A 17,457-nucleotide genomic window follows, 5' to 3' on the forward strand; every position below is an offset into this window, starting at 1 on the left:
ACTTCACAGTTCCTTCCCATTCTTTTTCCTGGCTACTGATAAATTGAGGTTGTATGCCTCTCCCGCATTTTTAGGCCCAAGAAGGTTGTTAAGAACATGCTGTGCAAAAAAGGAAAAGTGTGTTTCATTTACTCATCTTGGTGTCACTAACTTTTCTTTAGTGCTGCCTTCGTTTACAAAGATCCCCATGGACTTAACCATTCGTGCTGGGGCAATGGCACGTTTGGAGTGTGCTGCAGTGGGGCATCCTGTCCCACAGATTGCTTGGCAGAAAGATGGTGGAACAGATTTTCCTGCAGCGCGCAAACGGCGCATGCATGTCATGCCTGAAGATGACGTGTTCTTCATTGTTGATGTAAAGATTGAGGACACGGGTGTTTATAGCTGTACAGCTCAAAACACAGCTGGAAGCATTTCAGCTAACGCAACATTAACGGTACTAGGTAAGACATCAGCAGGCCTTGATGGCATAATGTCCTTGAACAGAAGTATTGCTGAGCACTTTTAAAATCATCAGCTGATGTAAAAATAGCATTGTTATTAAAGTGCTGTATAGAAATAAAAATACTTTGAAATAATTTGTGTTGACACATAGTTAGAGATTAGAAATATGTACTCCAACACTTAATCACTATTATGCAAAATAGTAAAAATTAGTTATGTTTCTCAGTGTGTACACAATGTCTGATAGGCAGGGGGGGAAAAAGGGGGCTGTTATTTTTATTTAGAGACAGGACATTTTGTTTAACTTTGAATTTCCTGATGTCTTGTTAACCATTTTTAATCTAGTTCTCTGCAATCTTGAGCATGTATGATCTGGCATTTTAACCTTCTAAGGTAATCAGGTGTCTAGGTCTGATCAATTGACAAGTAACCTGTAGGCTATAAATTCAAATTCCTTGAATGTGTTTTTTCTGAGAATGAGAGTAAGCTTCATTAGGCCTTACTGATGCATTTAATTTAGCTTTTCCTCTTGAGCTGTGAAGGAAAGGGACACGTTCCCGTTCTTGCAAGGTCGTTTAGAATATAAGGCTTTTGCTTGCTTTTCAGAAACACCATCGTTTTTGCGGCCTTTGCTGGATCGAACTGTAACAAAAGGTGAAACTGCAGTCTTGCAGTGTATTGCTGGTGGTAGCCCTCCACCCCGACTGAACTGGACTAAGGATGACAGCCCTCTCGTGGTAACAGAAAGACATTTCTTTGCTGCAGGCAATCAGTTACTAATTATTGTGGATACAGATGTAGAAGATGCTGGGAAATACACTTGTGAAATGTCTAATACACTTGGAACAGAACGAGGCAACATCCGCCTTAATGTAATTCCTACTCCCACCTGTGATTCTCCTCAAAACATTGCCCCCTCACTTGATGATGATGGATGGGCCACAGTTGGCATTGTGATCATAGCTGTGGTTTGCTGTGTGGTGGGCACTTCCTTGGTATGGGTGGTCATCATCTACCACACCAGAAGGAGAAATGAAGATTGCAGCATCACAAACACAGGTGTGTAAACTGACGGTTTGCCTTGGAAAGGGAAAAAAATGCTTGTGGTTACTTTGCAGTGACTTTATTGTAGGAATATTTGTGTGCTTTGACCCAGTCAGAAGAGTGAATTGCTTGTTACCTTCAGCACTTTGCTGACAAGTTTAAAAATGCTTCTACAAACTCCGAAGTGTGCTGATGGCTTTTGTGTGTGTGTTTTGCTTCCCTGCAGATGAAACAAATTTGCCCGCAGACATTCCAAGTTACCTGTCATCCCAGGGGACACTGGCTGAAAGGCAGGATGGATATGGTTCATCTGAAAATGGCAGTCATCATCAGTTCCTCATGTCTTCCGTGGGAGGGTATTTCTTGCAGCAGAGGGACAGTAGTGGTAGGTATAAAATGTTAAGCAGATTTATGTTGCTTGAGTAACTGCAGTTTGGCTATTGTCTTTCTAAGTAATAGAAATAACACTAAAGAAACATGATTCTGTTCATCCAAATGGTGTTATGGCTTTGCTTAAATCATGAAGTTTTTATCTAGTTTCAAGGGTTAATTTAAACTGATGATCACGCTTCCAAAACAGGAGTGTCCAAAAGGAATTATAACAGCACGTCTTCCTATGTTATAGCTTGAAAAGGATGCTTTTAGTGGAGTCTAGGGATGGGTGGTAATACCAGTGTAACTTTAGTATAATATAACTGATTAAACTTTGGTGTTAGGAAAGTCATTATAGTCAGTAAAGGATTTAAGGTGGCTGCAAGTGAAAAGCTACAGTACTTAATATTTACACATGTGGCCCCTGAGAATATGGAACGTACCTGCATTAGGGAGGAAGAAGCACCTAGCTGGGAAGGGATTGGGGGTTGAGAAACAGTCAGGAGTTGGGGCAGCTGTGGATGGAGCAGTGGTGACATAGTTATGCAGTTGTAAGGTAGTGAGGGGAGCAGCCTCTTTGTGGAGCAAGAACCATAGACCATGTCCACAGCTTTCAGGAACCATTGAGCTGAAAGTCGGTATAGCCATTCGAGCAGCCAGTGACTCCCTCAGATTCTTCTACCCAGGACTTTCTCATTAGCACTCTGTGCTCTGAAATGTGGCTGTGAGACAGCACGAGCCTGGCTTCCATTGCTTTAAGGGAAGGAAGTCCCTGGTTCTGAACCCTTTGACTGGGTTTGTTCTGTTATCCAGGGATTGTATAAAGATGCGAAGTGTGACCCATTCTCTGTCAAGCTAATTAATTGAACACTTGCTAGAATTAGAGTTCTCATCAAAAGGTTAGGTTAAACTTAAGCAATAAATACACTATGAAATGTAGTTGAACAGATGGGGTTCTTAAAAGAACAAAACTTAATGAAGAAACTATAAGCTGAAGCTTAAAAAAAGAACATATGCTGACAAGTTGATTTTATTTTTAAGGCATTTGCCATCTAGATAACGGCAGTGAAACAGACTTGGAGGGTGTTGCAGATCCGTTTCTATGCCACTATCTGGGGACTTCAGGAACTTTGTATTTAAAAGGAAACACATATGGCTCTGAGGCCTTTGAAGCATACAGTGCAAGTAAGTTGGGGGGCGGGGAATTTTAGTCCTAATCTGATCTTGTGCTATTATAAATCTGTATAAAAACAATTTTTCATTTTCTTTAGGTTGCAGCCCTGACCAAAGAACAACATCCCTGGACCCTTATGAGTCTGGATATTTAAAGAAAAAGGAATGTTACCAATACTCACCTCCACTGGAAGATCCCTTTGACCAGTGTGTTGGCATTATTGGGGTGCAGGCTGCAAGTAGCAAATTGATTAACTCCATTTATACTCAAAATGAAGGAACTGGACTAAAAAGCAAAAGTCTGAACTCAGACACATTTGATTTAAACAGAAGTTTGGAACCTTCATCTATTATCAGTAACAGCACTTTCATGGGTATGTTCTACCTAATTTTTTTATTCAAGCTGCTGGTATCCTTGCTGTCTTGTTTCCTACTTGCAACACTAAGCAAAACTGATTTCTCACCTTTTTCTTTCCCACTCCTACAATAGATATTTCTGTAGTAGTGTTTAGGTGCTCATATAGACAATATTGTGAAAGAAACAATTTTTCGCAATTTTGCATGGGCTTCTTTTTGCGGGTGTCCATGAATTTACTGAGATAATACAGCATGTGGAATACAAATATAATTTTGCGCAGTTTTGCATAGGCTTCTTTTTGCGGGTGTCCATGAATTTACTGAGATAATACAGCATGTGGAATACAAATACTTGAGAAAGGAGGTGAGGAGAGACGGGAAGTAGCTGAGGAGAGGCAGTTTGAGAGTTGTCCTTGACATTTTGCTTGTGTTCGGCATGTGGAATACAAATATTTGAGAAAAGAGGTGAGGAGAGACGGGAAGTAGCTGAGGAAAGGCAGTCTGAGAGTTGTCCTTGACATTTTGCTTGTGTTCTTACTGTCGTCTTTTCTTCCCCTCTCTTCCTTCCTTGGTAACTTGCGATACTGCAGTATCTACTTATTAAGGCTGTCACAACTGAACCGTACATGTAGGCTCTCTCTCTCTCTCTCCACTGCAGTGCATGAGGACAGTTGGATCCCCAAAACTCAGGGTGCCTTCTGGGTCCTACCGGTAGTTAGCCAGGGGATGAGCCCTATCCTGTGTTATAAAGGGAGCAGCTTGGGGCTTGGTCAGAATCAGGACTGACATACATCAAAGGAGCCCTCAGATCAAATGTGGTAGTCCAATGAGGTGCTTCACCTCCAGGAGTAACTGTGAGCCCTCTTCTGCTTCTCAGGAAACCTGACTTCTAAGGACCATTAGATACAATGCCCCAAATGTTTGAAGTACAGGAACAGAAAAGTAATGAGCATATTTAGATCACTCGGAGATCTCAGTAGCTCATGCTTACATAAAAATCTCATCAGTGTTGTGATTCTTATCTTTTAACTTAGTATAGCTGGCAGACTTCCATAAATGTTAGAATACTTAGTTAAATGTGCCCTAACAAACTTCAGGCATACCAGAATTTTTGCCTGACAGGCAAAAGGTGTGCAAGGTCGCAGGAGGACTCAGGGCAGGTGGGGAGACATGAACTCCAGTGTATGAGGATATGTTGTAAAACACAGTGAGCCAGAACTATTTACCCTTCAAAGTAAGGCACTGTGGAAAAATGCCCTCTCTACCCCTCCTTTCTCGTCTCTTCTCTTCTCATCTCATGGTGTGAATGACAGAAGACCTCCTGAAGCTTAATTCAGGGTTCCAATTTTAATCCAGATTGCAGGGAAAGGTGGGGGAGAGAGGAAGGTGTTGCTTTACCTTTGAAGCTCCCTAAATTTTGGGGGTTGGTTTGGTTGGTTGGTTGAAAACACATACAAACCAACGTACTGCTTTCACCCCTGTGCTATCTGAGCACCAAGTGCAGCCCTGGTACTGTGGCTTGTCTCCCAGCTGGTGTGTCAGCATGGTTGATCAAGGCCTGGGTCTGCTGTCTCTGCAAGGGGACCTGGGGGAATATGTATCACTGGGCTCTTTGTTCTCAGGGGGTGGGGAGGGAGGTACAAGCTCTGAAGTTTTCCCCCTTCGAAAGCCAGATGTTTAGACTGTAAAACATTGCAGATGCCATGACATCTGGCAGAGGCCCTGGGACTACACATGGCTTCCTGGCTGCCTGCCACTATTGCTGTGGTGGGACTGTGCAGATAGGGCTTTGCCACATGTCTCCTGCAGAAAGCAGTTCTACTGTATGTGGGTATACCCAGGAGTTAATGCAACCTTGAGGTTGCTTATATTCCCCTTTCTGCCCTAAAAGTCTATGCAGAGCTACTTTTTTGTCAGTTCTCTGAGCTACTACCTCACCCAAGTTGCATCATCATTGCTTTGGACGCTTCATAATCGTTAGCACTCTTTGAGTAAAGAGACTACGGTTAGATTTTGGAGGTGGTGGCTGCGGAAGAAGTCTTGATAGATTTCTTGTCTTAAGTTGTGGATTCACTTCTTCAGCATTGTCTTCACATTCAGCCTATCTTTTGCTTCTGCAATCACAATGAAGAAGACAGCTGGCATTAGCATCACTGTTGATGCATGAGACAGAAAGTTCACAGCTTGGATTTTTGTTTCTTAAGACAGGGTTCATTTGTAGCTTTGGTGCTGTGAGGCACATCCTTTCACGTTGTGTTAGGAGCAAAATTGCTCTGCAAATCATTGATGCAAATACAGACCTTGTTCAAATCCATTTTTAGTAACCTCTCAGACTAGAGAGGTTGCTTCTAGCAAGTAGGCAAAACTAGAAGTATAGCTTTTTGGGTGCAAAGTTTATTAATGATTGTAGTGTTAAATTATTAATAAAACCAGAGTTCTTCAAAATCACCTTGTGACATAATGTCTTCAGAAAGTAAGTCTTTTGAGTGTCAGTTACAAGACATTATGACTTTTCAACGGCTGTATCTTTCTTCAGTGAAAAAAAGAGAAGGCTCTTCTTGCAGAGGTGTTGATGTGAACACCTTCTCAATGGTGAGGAGTGACAGGCATGCTAATTACTTTCTGACTAGTGAATCCAGATAATTATTAATAAAGGTTCAACTGAAATGCCAAATTCTCTTTGGGCTACATCTGTCCTAGCCAGTTGTGGGCAAGGAGATGAACAGGTGTGAATGGTGAATTTGGCTGGCAGGACCTTTATTATTAATGGGAGATGCTAGCCAGAAAAAGATTGTTTTAGCATTCAGATTGCACAGTGGGAGAATGTTATATAACCCTATACATGCTGGGGGTTTTTGGGGGGGTTTTTGGGTTTGTTTTTTTCATTTTTGCTGAACTGCATGGCAGATATCAGATGCCATTCGTTCACTCAAGAATGAAACAGGGAGACTGTTCCAACTTTTGCATTAGAAAGTTGTCTTGTGATATGTTTGCAGTTTGGCCTGTGTGCCCACCTCCCCACTCACCACCCTCCCCAAAGAAAAATGGGCATGGGAGTAGCCATGAAAACAAAAGTAATGAAGTTGTGTGTGGCTATACATTTACTTTGGAAATGTTTTTAATGTCTCGGCGGAATCTTGCCTTATGCTTGTGATCACACGGATGTTTTCTTTCAAGGGGTAAAATAACAGTTAAGTAAAACCTCACTTCGGTGAACTTGTGTTTGTGTCGATCCTTGGCTTGCATTCTAACGTGCAGCCTTTAGTGAGACACAAAACTGTTAGCATCAGTATTTCTGTACTTACTTACTCATTTACTGTCTTTCAGGAACATTTGGAAAGCCTTTATGGAGGCCTCAGCTGGACTCTCTTTCAAGTTGTAGACAGCTAGCAAATTGCCAGCCAAAAACCTCCCATAATAATCCTCATGCCTCACTGGACTTCGATGCAGAGGCAAACGAAGATGGAAAGGAAAGGACAATTTCTAGAGGAGAAGATAGCATTTATACTTACAAACAGTCCTTTGAAAACTTTAGGACTTCAGCTTTCCAATCCTGTGATATGGATACATAGCTCCTTTTGAACCTGCCATTGATTTCTGGAACCAAAGAAATACTTTGACATACTACTACCTCAGTGTGGAATTTTATTTAAAAAGGAAATAAGGAAAGGAAGAAGGGAAGAAAGAAACCACGTGATGCTATGAATTCAGAACAAATAAATGCATTTTTATTCAAATAAAGCATAATTGACAAAATGCTCTACGTTTTTGTACAGGGAACACTTCCTTATAAAAATACTAAATTTCTAATTATTTTATAGCTTTGTTTTATGCAAATAATATCTTTTGTAAATTAATGGTGTAAATAATACAGCATATGTATTTCTATGTCAGACTTCATTTTATTGAAATGGGTAGTAATCATTCTAATTTTGTACTGTTACTTGTACCTTTTTACAAATGGAAACTCCATGCTGTTTGCAGGTATCATGCATCTTATTTGCACATTACTTTTAATAAAATATGCTGCCATGTGGTCTCTGACCCATATTAGTGTATGAAGGATGAGAAGCATGAATTATGTTTGTAGATAGAGGAGTGCTGCATATGTAGGTGCCTTCTGTTGCTTGTCTGCAGCTTTATTTGACTAAAACTTGTATCTTTAGATTTTACTGTGTTAAATATCTTCAGCTTCTGAGAGTGGGTGTGTCCTGCCACAGCTACTGGTAAAGTGGGTTGAAGCTCTTTGTGCCGAAATAAGTATGCAAGTCTTCCACTTTGTGAATTCCTACTGTCAGATGTGTGTGCACACATTCTCAGTTTCGTGCACACGAGGCTGTAGTACCAACACTGCCCATGCCCGTGTGCAAATAGTGTGCGTGCATCTGGTGGAGGGTATACACAGGAGATGCACAAATCTCTATCAAGCTATTTAGTAAAAGAAGAAAAAAGGCACTGGATGTCTGCCTGGTAGCATCACTCTTTTTTGAGTGGCTTAGTGTTAAGTGGTTGCCAAATATGCAGTGTGTGCCCGGGTCCTTGCTTTCCCATACCCTTTCTCTCTCTTTTTTTGCTTCTGCAACCACTTCCACGCCCAACATGAGAAGGTAATCCAAGTACAAGATAATGTTTTCTTTGGTTTAACTCATGCTTCTGCTCCTTATTCAGCTGCCCTTTTCTGGTTATAGATGAGATCAGTCAAGTCGAGCAATTGTAAATTCTTGCTGCATTAAATTTGCAGTAATGAACCCAATGCCTTTAACCGTATGAAGTCAGAGAAAGAGGGTTGCTTACTATAAAATGGTAATTAAACCAAATGAAAACACTCTATTTTGTTCTTCTATGCACAGATGCCTACTGTTTTAAAAAGCTGTGAATCCTGTTGTCATCACTGCATTAAAACAGTGAGACTCCAAAATGGTTATATATTACAGGACATCGGCTTTTTAAATCTGTCTGCTTTGAAGGTGCAAACTTACATGGTTGCCAAATAGCTTCTTTTAAACTAAATTAAAAGCAGCTGTTAGAGTAGGCCATCACAGACATCATGGCTAAAGCTAGAGCAAAGGTTTTGCTGCCTGCTGTAGCTGAGCTAAGAGCTTTTTTTGTTGTTTGTAGCCAGAAACCTGGTACCCAGATTGCGATGCAATTTCCCTTTAATTTAGGCGCCAGTATTAGAGACAGGAAGTTAATCCATCCTTAGTCACTGGTGGTCTAAGTGTAGAGAATGGATTTTGCGTGCTTTACTTGATCATATTGCCAGATTTTCTGACTCTTATTGTTAATTTGTCTTCATTGCTGCCAGATGTGCTGATGTGGTGACAGACATTGATATGGGTATTTGATTATAATTAAGTGCATTTTGAAAGAGATTAATTTTTCCTGAGTTAAGCACAAAGCTATAAGTCAATAAGGCAAGAAATCTTAAATTTGATTCACTCAATAACTCTCCTTTTTCTTCCCCCACCCCCCTGCCCTGACCTTAGCTTTTTTAGGGGCAGGAGAGCTGGGGGCCATGATAGCTTGTGTTTGTAACCTATGGCTTTTGACATAGCAAGGGGAAAAAAAAAAAAAAGGTTAAAAACAGTAACTACATCTTTCATTCCAGAATTAATGTTCATGCTTAAGACTCCATGTTAAAGGTCCATCATGAAAAACAAGCTTTACATTTCTTTTCTGTAAGAGGGCAAGGTTGGGAACAGTGGCAACGTCATTTAGTTCCATTTTCATCTTATCCCTTAAAGACTTTTTTTTGGACTTGCTCTTGGAGAGTATAAAGATCCTAATCTTCCAATAACATGGATCTTTGTACCCAAATAGACGTTCAGGGTCAATGACTGAATTTTAGATGATTCCCATCAAGTTTCATTTAGCATCCTAAAAATACAAATGACTAGAATTTTGTTTGATGCCTTAAATACCCAGAAATGGAAATGAACGTTCCTGAGTCCTCTTTTCTGCCAGTGTGAATTTTCAGGTTTAGTAAGTTGATTGTGCTTAAATAGAGTGGCGATCTGTAAATTGCAAGATACTTCAGTATCTTAATAGTTATTTTTTAAGACCGCTGAGGTAACCAAACATCTGTTTTTAAAGGCTTGCAAGTGTTTCCTTCATTCTTTTTTTTTTTCTTTTTTTTTTTTATTTTCCCCCTCTGAAGATCCAGGCATTAGGGAGCTGGTGGTTTGATCTTTACACAGCTGAAAGCTGAATGGTAAGTTGATGTGATGGGGAAACAAATTGTGGCTCACACTGAGTAAAGCTTACGCTGCATCTCGGAGTCTTACAATGAGAAACAAGTGTTGCTGAATGAGAGAACAGACATTTTGCAGTTTTATGACCAGCAGCAACTGGAATCTTGTCATGGGCTCACTTAAAACTTGTAAAATGTTCTCTAAAGGCAAGATCCTCTTAATGCTTTAAAAAACAGAATGTTTTACCCAATGAACTCATACAAACAATTGCTGAGGTATAGTTTCTGCAAGCCCTGGAAAATAATTTTAATAATTTTAGACAGCTAAATGGAGTTACTTGTTTACCTGAGTCTCTCTGGAGCAAACATTTCCTAACTGAATAACCCAAATGGTGTGTCTGAGATGACACTGGGGGAACCTGAGTAGTTTCTTAACTGAAGGCTGTTACTACTGCGAACACAAAACCTTAAGGAACGCTACAGTATTTCAGGACCAAATGCTTTAATTTAGAATTGTTTGCGTAACTGTAAATGGATCCTGACTACCTCAATGGCGAAGAGCTGGGCCCAAACTTTCTGCTGAAGGATATTGCTATTTTTCCAACTGAGGACTCATTAGTGTCACCAAACATTTCTTAATTTCAGTCTCGGGGGACCTCTTGAGCACTTGGGTCTTACTCCTTGAACTGCTTCAAAGAAGCTTAAAACTAAGACTTAAGATTCAAGATCCATTAAACATCCACAAAGATTTATACTGCAAACATTTGTTATCTGCCAACCTTACAAGCCAGGACCATAACTGGCATTTGTATTTCTTTTCAAATATAAATGTAAGCAGAAATTTTGCTTGCTACCTGCAAGACTTCGTCACAGATGTGACACACCTCAGAGAACTGTATTTTCTTGGTGAAGTTTTCTTTTTTTCTAACTTTGCTTTGTCATAGAGAATGTGCCTGACTGGTTGGATGTTAGTTCAGCATCTGTGTGATATGATTTTATTAAGAAAATAAGGGGGGGAGAGCCTTAGCCGCTTTAGTGAAGGGTGGAAACCAATGTATTACAAGGTGCAGTTCTTGTACCTAGGCTTTTACTCGGATGAAGAGCTTAACCAGATACCTTCCTTTATTATATTTTAGGGAAGTGTTACAGCAGGGAATAAAAGCCATAGTGTCTTTGCTCACTTAGGCGTGGTGAAAAATGCTTCTCACGGTTGTTGTGCCTGAGCATTAGGGTTCAGTAGTTCCGCTGAAATAACATCCGTGCACATTCCCTCACTTACCGAAGGGCACAAGGAGGCCTCTCCCCTTTCCCATGCTGCTTTTTCTCTCGTAGCTCAGGACCACTCCCATGTCCTTTGGGGACCCTCTCTGGTAACCCACGCTACTCTGTGCCCAGTTTCTGTGCTTGCCCTCTCACCGCGGTTACAGGCCAGGGCAAACGAATTCGGTTTGCAGGGCGCAGCGTAGTTGAAGGCAGTAAGGCGGTGGGGCTGGGCGCTGGAGGGGAAGTGTAGGGAGACAGGCTGGCCACAGCTTTAGGAAGCTCTCGCTATGAATATTAAGTAAATGCATAATTGGAGACAGATACAAAATATTTATAATACAATACAGAGCATTTCTGTGCTCTTCACAATACTTTTTGTGTGTTTAATTCCACTTATCCTCTGTGCTCTAAAATGCCAAGCACATGCCAAAGCAGCTATGCACCAAAGAGCATGTCATCAGAAGAGTTATGTCCTACTGCATCTAAAATCTCCTTTTCTGGTAGACAAGCAGCAAGATCCATTTGTTATTCTGTGTTTGTGTTCAAGACTAAATATTGCTGGTGCAATGCATAGTTTCCCAGAGTCGTGTGGTCCATGGGGTCCACTGTGTCAGAATGCCTGTGATCAAAAATGCCATGGGACAGCAGGACCTGAGAGTGAAGTTGGTAGTAATTTAAGTTCACTGCTTGTAAAACAAATTTAGGCTTTGTGACTTGAGTCCAGGATTCTATTTCCCACACAACAGGGAACAGATGCATAAATTGTTCAAGGCTATGGACTTCTGATAGCACATCAGTATGATCACTTTTCCTCAACTATCAATACTTCCAAGTGCTTTCTTTTTATACCCGTTCAGTTTGACTGTTGACCATGGACTGTTGACCAACAAGTGCAATACAGGATTTTCTAATTTGAGCACCTGTATGTACCATGCTGTGAAATGAATTGTGACAATTTTAAAACCCTGCAAATTTCAAATCTGATGGCACTGGAAATTAAGGTTTTACTTGGTTGACCAAGGTAGTAAGATCCCCTGAATATAAGACATGCCTTTACTTTGAAAGACTTGTGTGCAACATGGTCTAAAGACCCCCTCATTTGCCTTAGCAATGCGCATCCTACTTACAGTCAGCGCTTCCTTTGTAGATGCACATGGAGAAGCTGAGACTTACGATTTGGGTCCACTGCTGGATAATCAAAATTCAAGTGTTAATTATACAGCTATTTGAAATAGTATCTTCTTGAATGATGAGACTTCAGCTGCTTTTGAGGCAAAATGATGCAAAACCACATCAATTCCTATCCAGTTAAAGAAACTACCTTTGGCACCGATTCTGGTGTCCAGTCTACTTCCTTTAGAAATCTGCTGAAAAATACTGTAATGAAGGAATTGATATTGACGTCCTTAGATTTTGTTTATGCTGCTGTCTTCCATTTTGCATTGCTAGAAGATGGATAGTTTGGGGCTCTGTCCTCTGTTCATCAACAGATGGTGGGGTTTCATGCTGATTTTCTTAGATGTGCCAGCACTTGACAGCAATATATAATTCTGTCCTGCTGCTAATGTGCTGGCATGCCACATGTAAGGGAAATAGTCAGAGCTACTGTAAGTCAGAGGTATTGTAAAATGAAAAAAAGTGAGAAAGGAAGGAGTTCCTGCCATACCATAAAGTGGTTTGGAATAATCCTATTGTTCCAAGGGAATAACTTGTGCAGGTTTTAACGTTTACTCCCTTGTAACACAGTTCATAGAATCATAGAATCCTTGGGTTGGAAGGGACCTTTAAAGGCCATCTAGTCCAATGCCCCTGCAATGAACAGCGACATCTCCAACTAGATTGGGTTTCTCAGAGCCCCGTCCAATGTGACCTGGAATGTTTCCAGGGATGGGGCATCTACCACCTCTCTGGGCAACCTGTGACAGTGTTTTACCACCCTCACTGTGAAAAATTTCTTCCTTATATCTAATCTGAATCTACCCTCTTTTAGTTTAAAACCATTACCCCTTGTCCTATCGCTACAGACCCTGCTAAAAAATCTGTCCCTATCTTTCTTAAAGACCCCTCCTTTAGGTACTGGAAGGCTTCAAGAACATCTCCCCAGATCTTTCTCTCCTCCAGGCTGAACAACCCCAACTCTCTGTCACAGCCTGGCACCATGGGAGAGGTGTTCCATCCCTCTGATCATTTTGGTGGCCCCCGTCTGGACCCGCTCCAACAGGTCCATGTTTTTCCTGTGCTGAGGGCTCCAGAGCTGGACGCAGGACTCCGGGTGGGGTCTCACCAGAGCAGCGTAGAGGGGCAGAATCCCCTCCCTTGACCTGCTGGCCCCACTGCTTTGCAGCCCAGGACATGGTTGGTCTTCTGGGCTGCGATCACACATTGCTGCCTCGTGTCCAGCTTTTCATCCCCCAATACCCCCAAGTCCTTCTCGATAGCGCTGCTCTCAACCCCTCATCCCCCAGCCTGCACTGATACTGGTGGTTGCCCTGACCCAGGTGCCGGACCCTGCCCTTGGCCTTGTTGAACCTCATGCAGTTCACATGGCCCACTTCTGGAGTTCAGTAAGCTTATCAAGAAGTTAGAGCTGCCTGCTCTGCAAGCACTTGAATGGGGCAGCCGTGCCATTTTCTGCAGGACAGAGTACATTTGAGCTGGAGATAGATGAGATACTTGTCTGATGCTCAGTCCACATATGGCAGAATTGTTGCTGATAAAGAGCCCTCCCGTTGGCAGGGAGAATTGCATCTGAAGAGTTTGCACATTTTCCCCAGAAATGTTAGAGGAATTTTTGAAACTGGTTTTCAATCTCATTGTGATTCTATACTCTTAGAAATAATCAGAAAGACTTGGTCCTTCATTTGGCATCAGGAGGTCCCTCACTCTGCTCGTGACCTGCCTTACTGCATGCGGAAAGATTTTGCATTCAAACTGCAGTCAGTTATGCAGATTGACTGACATACGTAGTTGAAAACCAGAGAGCTCACACAAAGAAATACACGATCCACTGGTACCACGTCGTAATTGCCACACACCTCCAAAAGAGGCTTTTGTTCAACAGTTTTTTAACATCCGTGGCTCACTAGCGCAGCAATGAAGAAGCTACTATTTGAGTAAGCGGTAAAAGACATATATAAACAAGACAGCTTTTATACCTGAAGCTAGGTACTCTCCTGGCTTAAAATAAACTGTACTCGTACTGCTACCTGCTGCGGGTCTGTACGACGGCAGCATTAAGAAAGCGTCAGTGCTACAGCAGCCAACTGCCCAGAGCCTGGCTTCTGCCACACGCTGACCGTGTTCTTTATTAGCGTGAACTTCTTTCTCTATTAACCTTCCCTCAGGAAAGGGGAAACACGAGCCCCGTCGTAATTAGCTTACACAGCCTCGCACGTGAGCCGAGGCACGGAAAGCGTAAGGGCCGCTCGCAGCAACCGCGTCGGTACTTGCTGTAAGCGCGGAGAAGTTAATCCCCGCTCAGATTTTGGCGAGGGGACAAAAACCTATGTGTAAAATAGTACTTAGAATGAACTAAATTTCACGTAACCGTGACCACACAGTAGGTAAAGCAGTAAAATGATGGCGGTGATGGAAAATATGACTAACAGAAAGCTGTATGAACTTAACGAATGAAATTATGCTTTAATGTAAACTGAGGTTCTTAAGTGCCTCATTTTAAAAACGTGTTTGTTTATTGCTCTGGAGCTTGTAACAACTGTGTTATTTCACTTACCAGCACACTCTAGCAGTTTCATCTGAAATAACATTTTCCACTGAAAGGAGGTTTAAAAAAAAAGAGAGATGATGAAATCAAAAAGCAGCTCTGTGACGCCGAGCCACTGAACTCGTTTTATTAAATTGCTTAAATCAGAACATAAAAAAAATGCTGAAAAAATGGAAGTGCTTTGATTTTTCACTTTGAAATTACTTGTTGTTGCAAAATTGTTTTCATTTTTACTTTTAAATTCTGGCTTTTCCATTCAGAACCGGAATAGAGAATGCAGAACCCTTTGGGTCATCAGGGCCATCAGGTGCAGAGGCTGGTGTGGGCAGAGCTGTTGCTTGCTCTCTCCCCGCTGCATATCCCGCTTCCTTCTTCCCAAATCCATTTGATCCGAGTTTGGCAGGTCCCTGCGGGTTGATCCTCTTTGCTGCCAAAGCATTTTTCTCTTCCTGCTTTCTTCTTAGTGGCTCTAACTCAAAAAGTTTCTGTAGCCGTAAAGAGTCTGGCTTAATATTTTTCTGTGTGATTGTAAACGTTCCGGTCTCGGGACGCTTTGAGAATTGCAGGAAACTCGCGCTTTCTGCACAACCCAAGGTGGCTTTGCTTCTGAACAAGCACCGAGCGGACCCACCAGAGGTGCCGCCACGCGTGCGGCGGGCAGCGGAGCCGCGGCGATGGGCGACTCGGTCCAGCAAACCTCAGTCGGCACCTCGGCTTCTGGAGCTGTGTGAGCACTACCCGAATCATCCCTCCTGTTAAACTGAAGTGCAAATAAAAGGCTGCGTCACACAGTCATCTCTCAAACAAGGCAGCTGAGGAAACTTCTTAAGGTCCATAAAGTTTGATCAACTTCATTTACTTTAACAAAAAAAAAGAAACATGAAAATTAAACAGCACCATGTTGCAGGACGACAGAAATCATGTTCAGCATTCCCAAATATATCAAATATCTATCTTCCCTGCTTTCTTCAGCAGCTTACTGTCCTGCAGAGGAAATGCTCGATAAGCGAACAGAAAAGCAAGTTATCGCAGGTGCGGAGGCAGAGGAGAGTGATCTGGGGAAGGCATTCCTACCTCTTTCCTCCGCCCAAGCCTTTCCAGCTCTTCAATAATGTTGGACCTCTTTTCTCCTCACAAAACATTCTTAAATGGAAAAGTGGGCATTTGTTCATATAGTACATAGCAATTACAAAGTAACTATTATATAAATTTAATGGATTTTTTTTAATGAGATCTTTCACAAAGGAGTTTTGAACCTATGTGGGCTTCCTGATTAAGCTTCATATTTTCCTCAGGGAAAAAAAAAAAAAAAAACGAAGAAGAAAAAGGTCTCCTTTTTTAGGGCCAGGTGTTTTATATAGCTAAGTTAAAACATGCCTGGAAAGGCTTTGGTTATTCTCCTGTCTGAAAAGTACCGCACTTTTTTTCTTCTCCCTTTTTGTAACATTTAACATACGTCCCTTTAAATACATTGTTTATTTCTAGTGTTTTCTGTTTGTGCATCTCCCACCACCATTAGTTTCTTTGAAACACTGGATTAAAAAGTGGACATTGGTTTCCTCCTCTTCCTCAAATATTCTTACAGATGTTGCTGTAAATCAATTACAGGGCTGACATCGCATTTGGCTGCCTGACAAATGTGCCATAATAACGCGGCTCAGTAAAATGTGGAATTTCTGAGGTACTGCTTGTAACTTTTTCAATGCTGTTGTAAATTCCCAGCCATGTCAACGCAGGTGGAAACAAAGTCATAAATAAAGTGTGTGTGTGTGCGTGCACGTGTGTATGTAGAGGGTGGGGAGTAGAGACTGCATGTACTCATTCTTCCTAAAGAGTTCCCTGGGTGGTTCACCACTTCCATGATTTAATTCAGCTACTTGAAACAAATTAAAAACAGAAATCTCTTCATCAAAATAAAAATAATCTTGCTAACTGTTTTAGAGAGAGAATGTGTGTACAAATTGAAGCGAGTAGGCTGTTGCTGCGATGGGTACAAGTTGGCCCTGGAAGCCATGCCAGGCTTCACTGCAGCGCTTCGGACAGATAATGGTGAAGGAGCTATTTCAGGCACCCACCATGAGCTTCTGCTCCTCAGAGGGCTGAGCCAAGCTGCCCCTCATTACCCTCCGGAGGAATCGGCAGTGAGCTGCAGCAATATGCTGGTGGTTCGCAGTGCCGGACAAGGACGGGAATGTGCATTGTCCCAACATCTTTTGCGTTCCTGTTTCCTTGTTCGATCGATTCCAAGAGGCAAGATGTTTGCCAAAAAAACATTTCAAGGTATCTTAGAGACAATTTGATGAACTGGTTCTGCTGAACTACCTGAGAGGAGAGCATGGCTCTGGGAACGCTGATTTTATGAATACTGCCTCTTCTTATGATCAATGCTAGGAATTGTTACTGCTAAACAACCAAATAATAGGCTCAGCCTAAGAACCTCTTTCTTAGCTATTATTTCAATCATCACTAGAGAAACGTGATTTAGAACAAAATATCAAGTTATGGTACACAAAATTTCTAGTCCAGAGATATGGTGACTAATGTTGAGCTGCACAGACAACTAGTGTTAAAAGAATGTTTATTTTCATAGTTATAGGTATTGCTAAAGGTAAAAATTAGTATTTTGCCTTATCAATGCCTTCATGCACTTTCTCTCTTTAGCTGCTTGGAAACAAGCAATTTCTTAAATATGGCAATGTACGTATATTGTATTTTCACTTCTTAAATTTATTTCAAATACAGTCTACCCACTAATATTCAACAGGATTGTCAACTGACAAGGATTATTAGACTTTAAAATTTGCAGAATAAATCATCTAACTTAATTGGAAGACTAAACAGTAAGTATTCTATTTTTTTCTGCTATCTACTATTTTATGGCTATCAGTAT

The 17,457-nt window shown here is 41.5% G+C and overlaps 1 protein-coding gene across 1 annotated transcript in view; it reads left to right on the forward strand.

Moving 5' to 3' along the window:
* Positions 1 to 7,442, forward strand: part of LRIG3 (leucine-rich repeats and immunoglobulin-like domains 3) — a gene marked incomplete at its 5' end in the record, with an annotated part of 34,445 nt that extends 27,003 nt beyond the window's left edge. The window contains 6 exons of the mRNA XM_010281380.1: positions 162 to 443; positions 1,051 to 1,503; positions 1,715 to 1,873; positions 2,902 to 3,045; positions 3,132 to 3,407; positions 6,718 to 7,442. Coding sequence (XP_010279682.1) covers positions 162 to 443; positions 1,051 to 1,503; positions 1,715 to 1,873; positions 2,902 to 3,045; positions 3,132 to 3,407; positions 6,718 to 6,962 — 1,559 coding nt within the window. The remainder of the gene's footprint in view (positions 1 to 161; positions 444 to 1,050; positions 1,504 to 1,714; positions 1,874 to 2,901; positions 3,046 to 3,131; positions 3,408 to 6,717) is intronic.
* Between the last annotated feature and the right edge of the window lie 10,015 nt (positions 7,443 to 17,457).

Source organism: Phaethon lepturus, unplaced genomic scaffold, assembly GCF_000687285.1.
Source record: "Phaethon lepturus isolate BGI_N335 unplaced genomic scaffold, ASM68728v1 scaffold532, whole genome shotgun sequence".
Classification (NCBI taxonomy): domain Eukaryota; kingdom Metazoa; phylum Chordata; class Aves; order Phaethontiformes; family Phaethontidae; genus Phaethon; species Phaethon lepturus.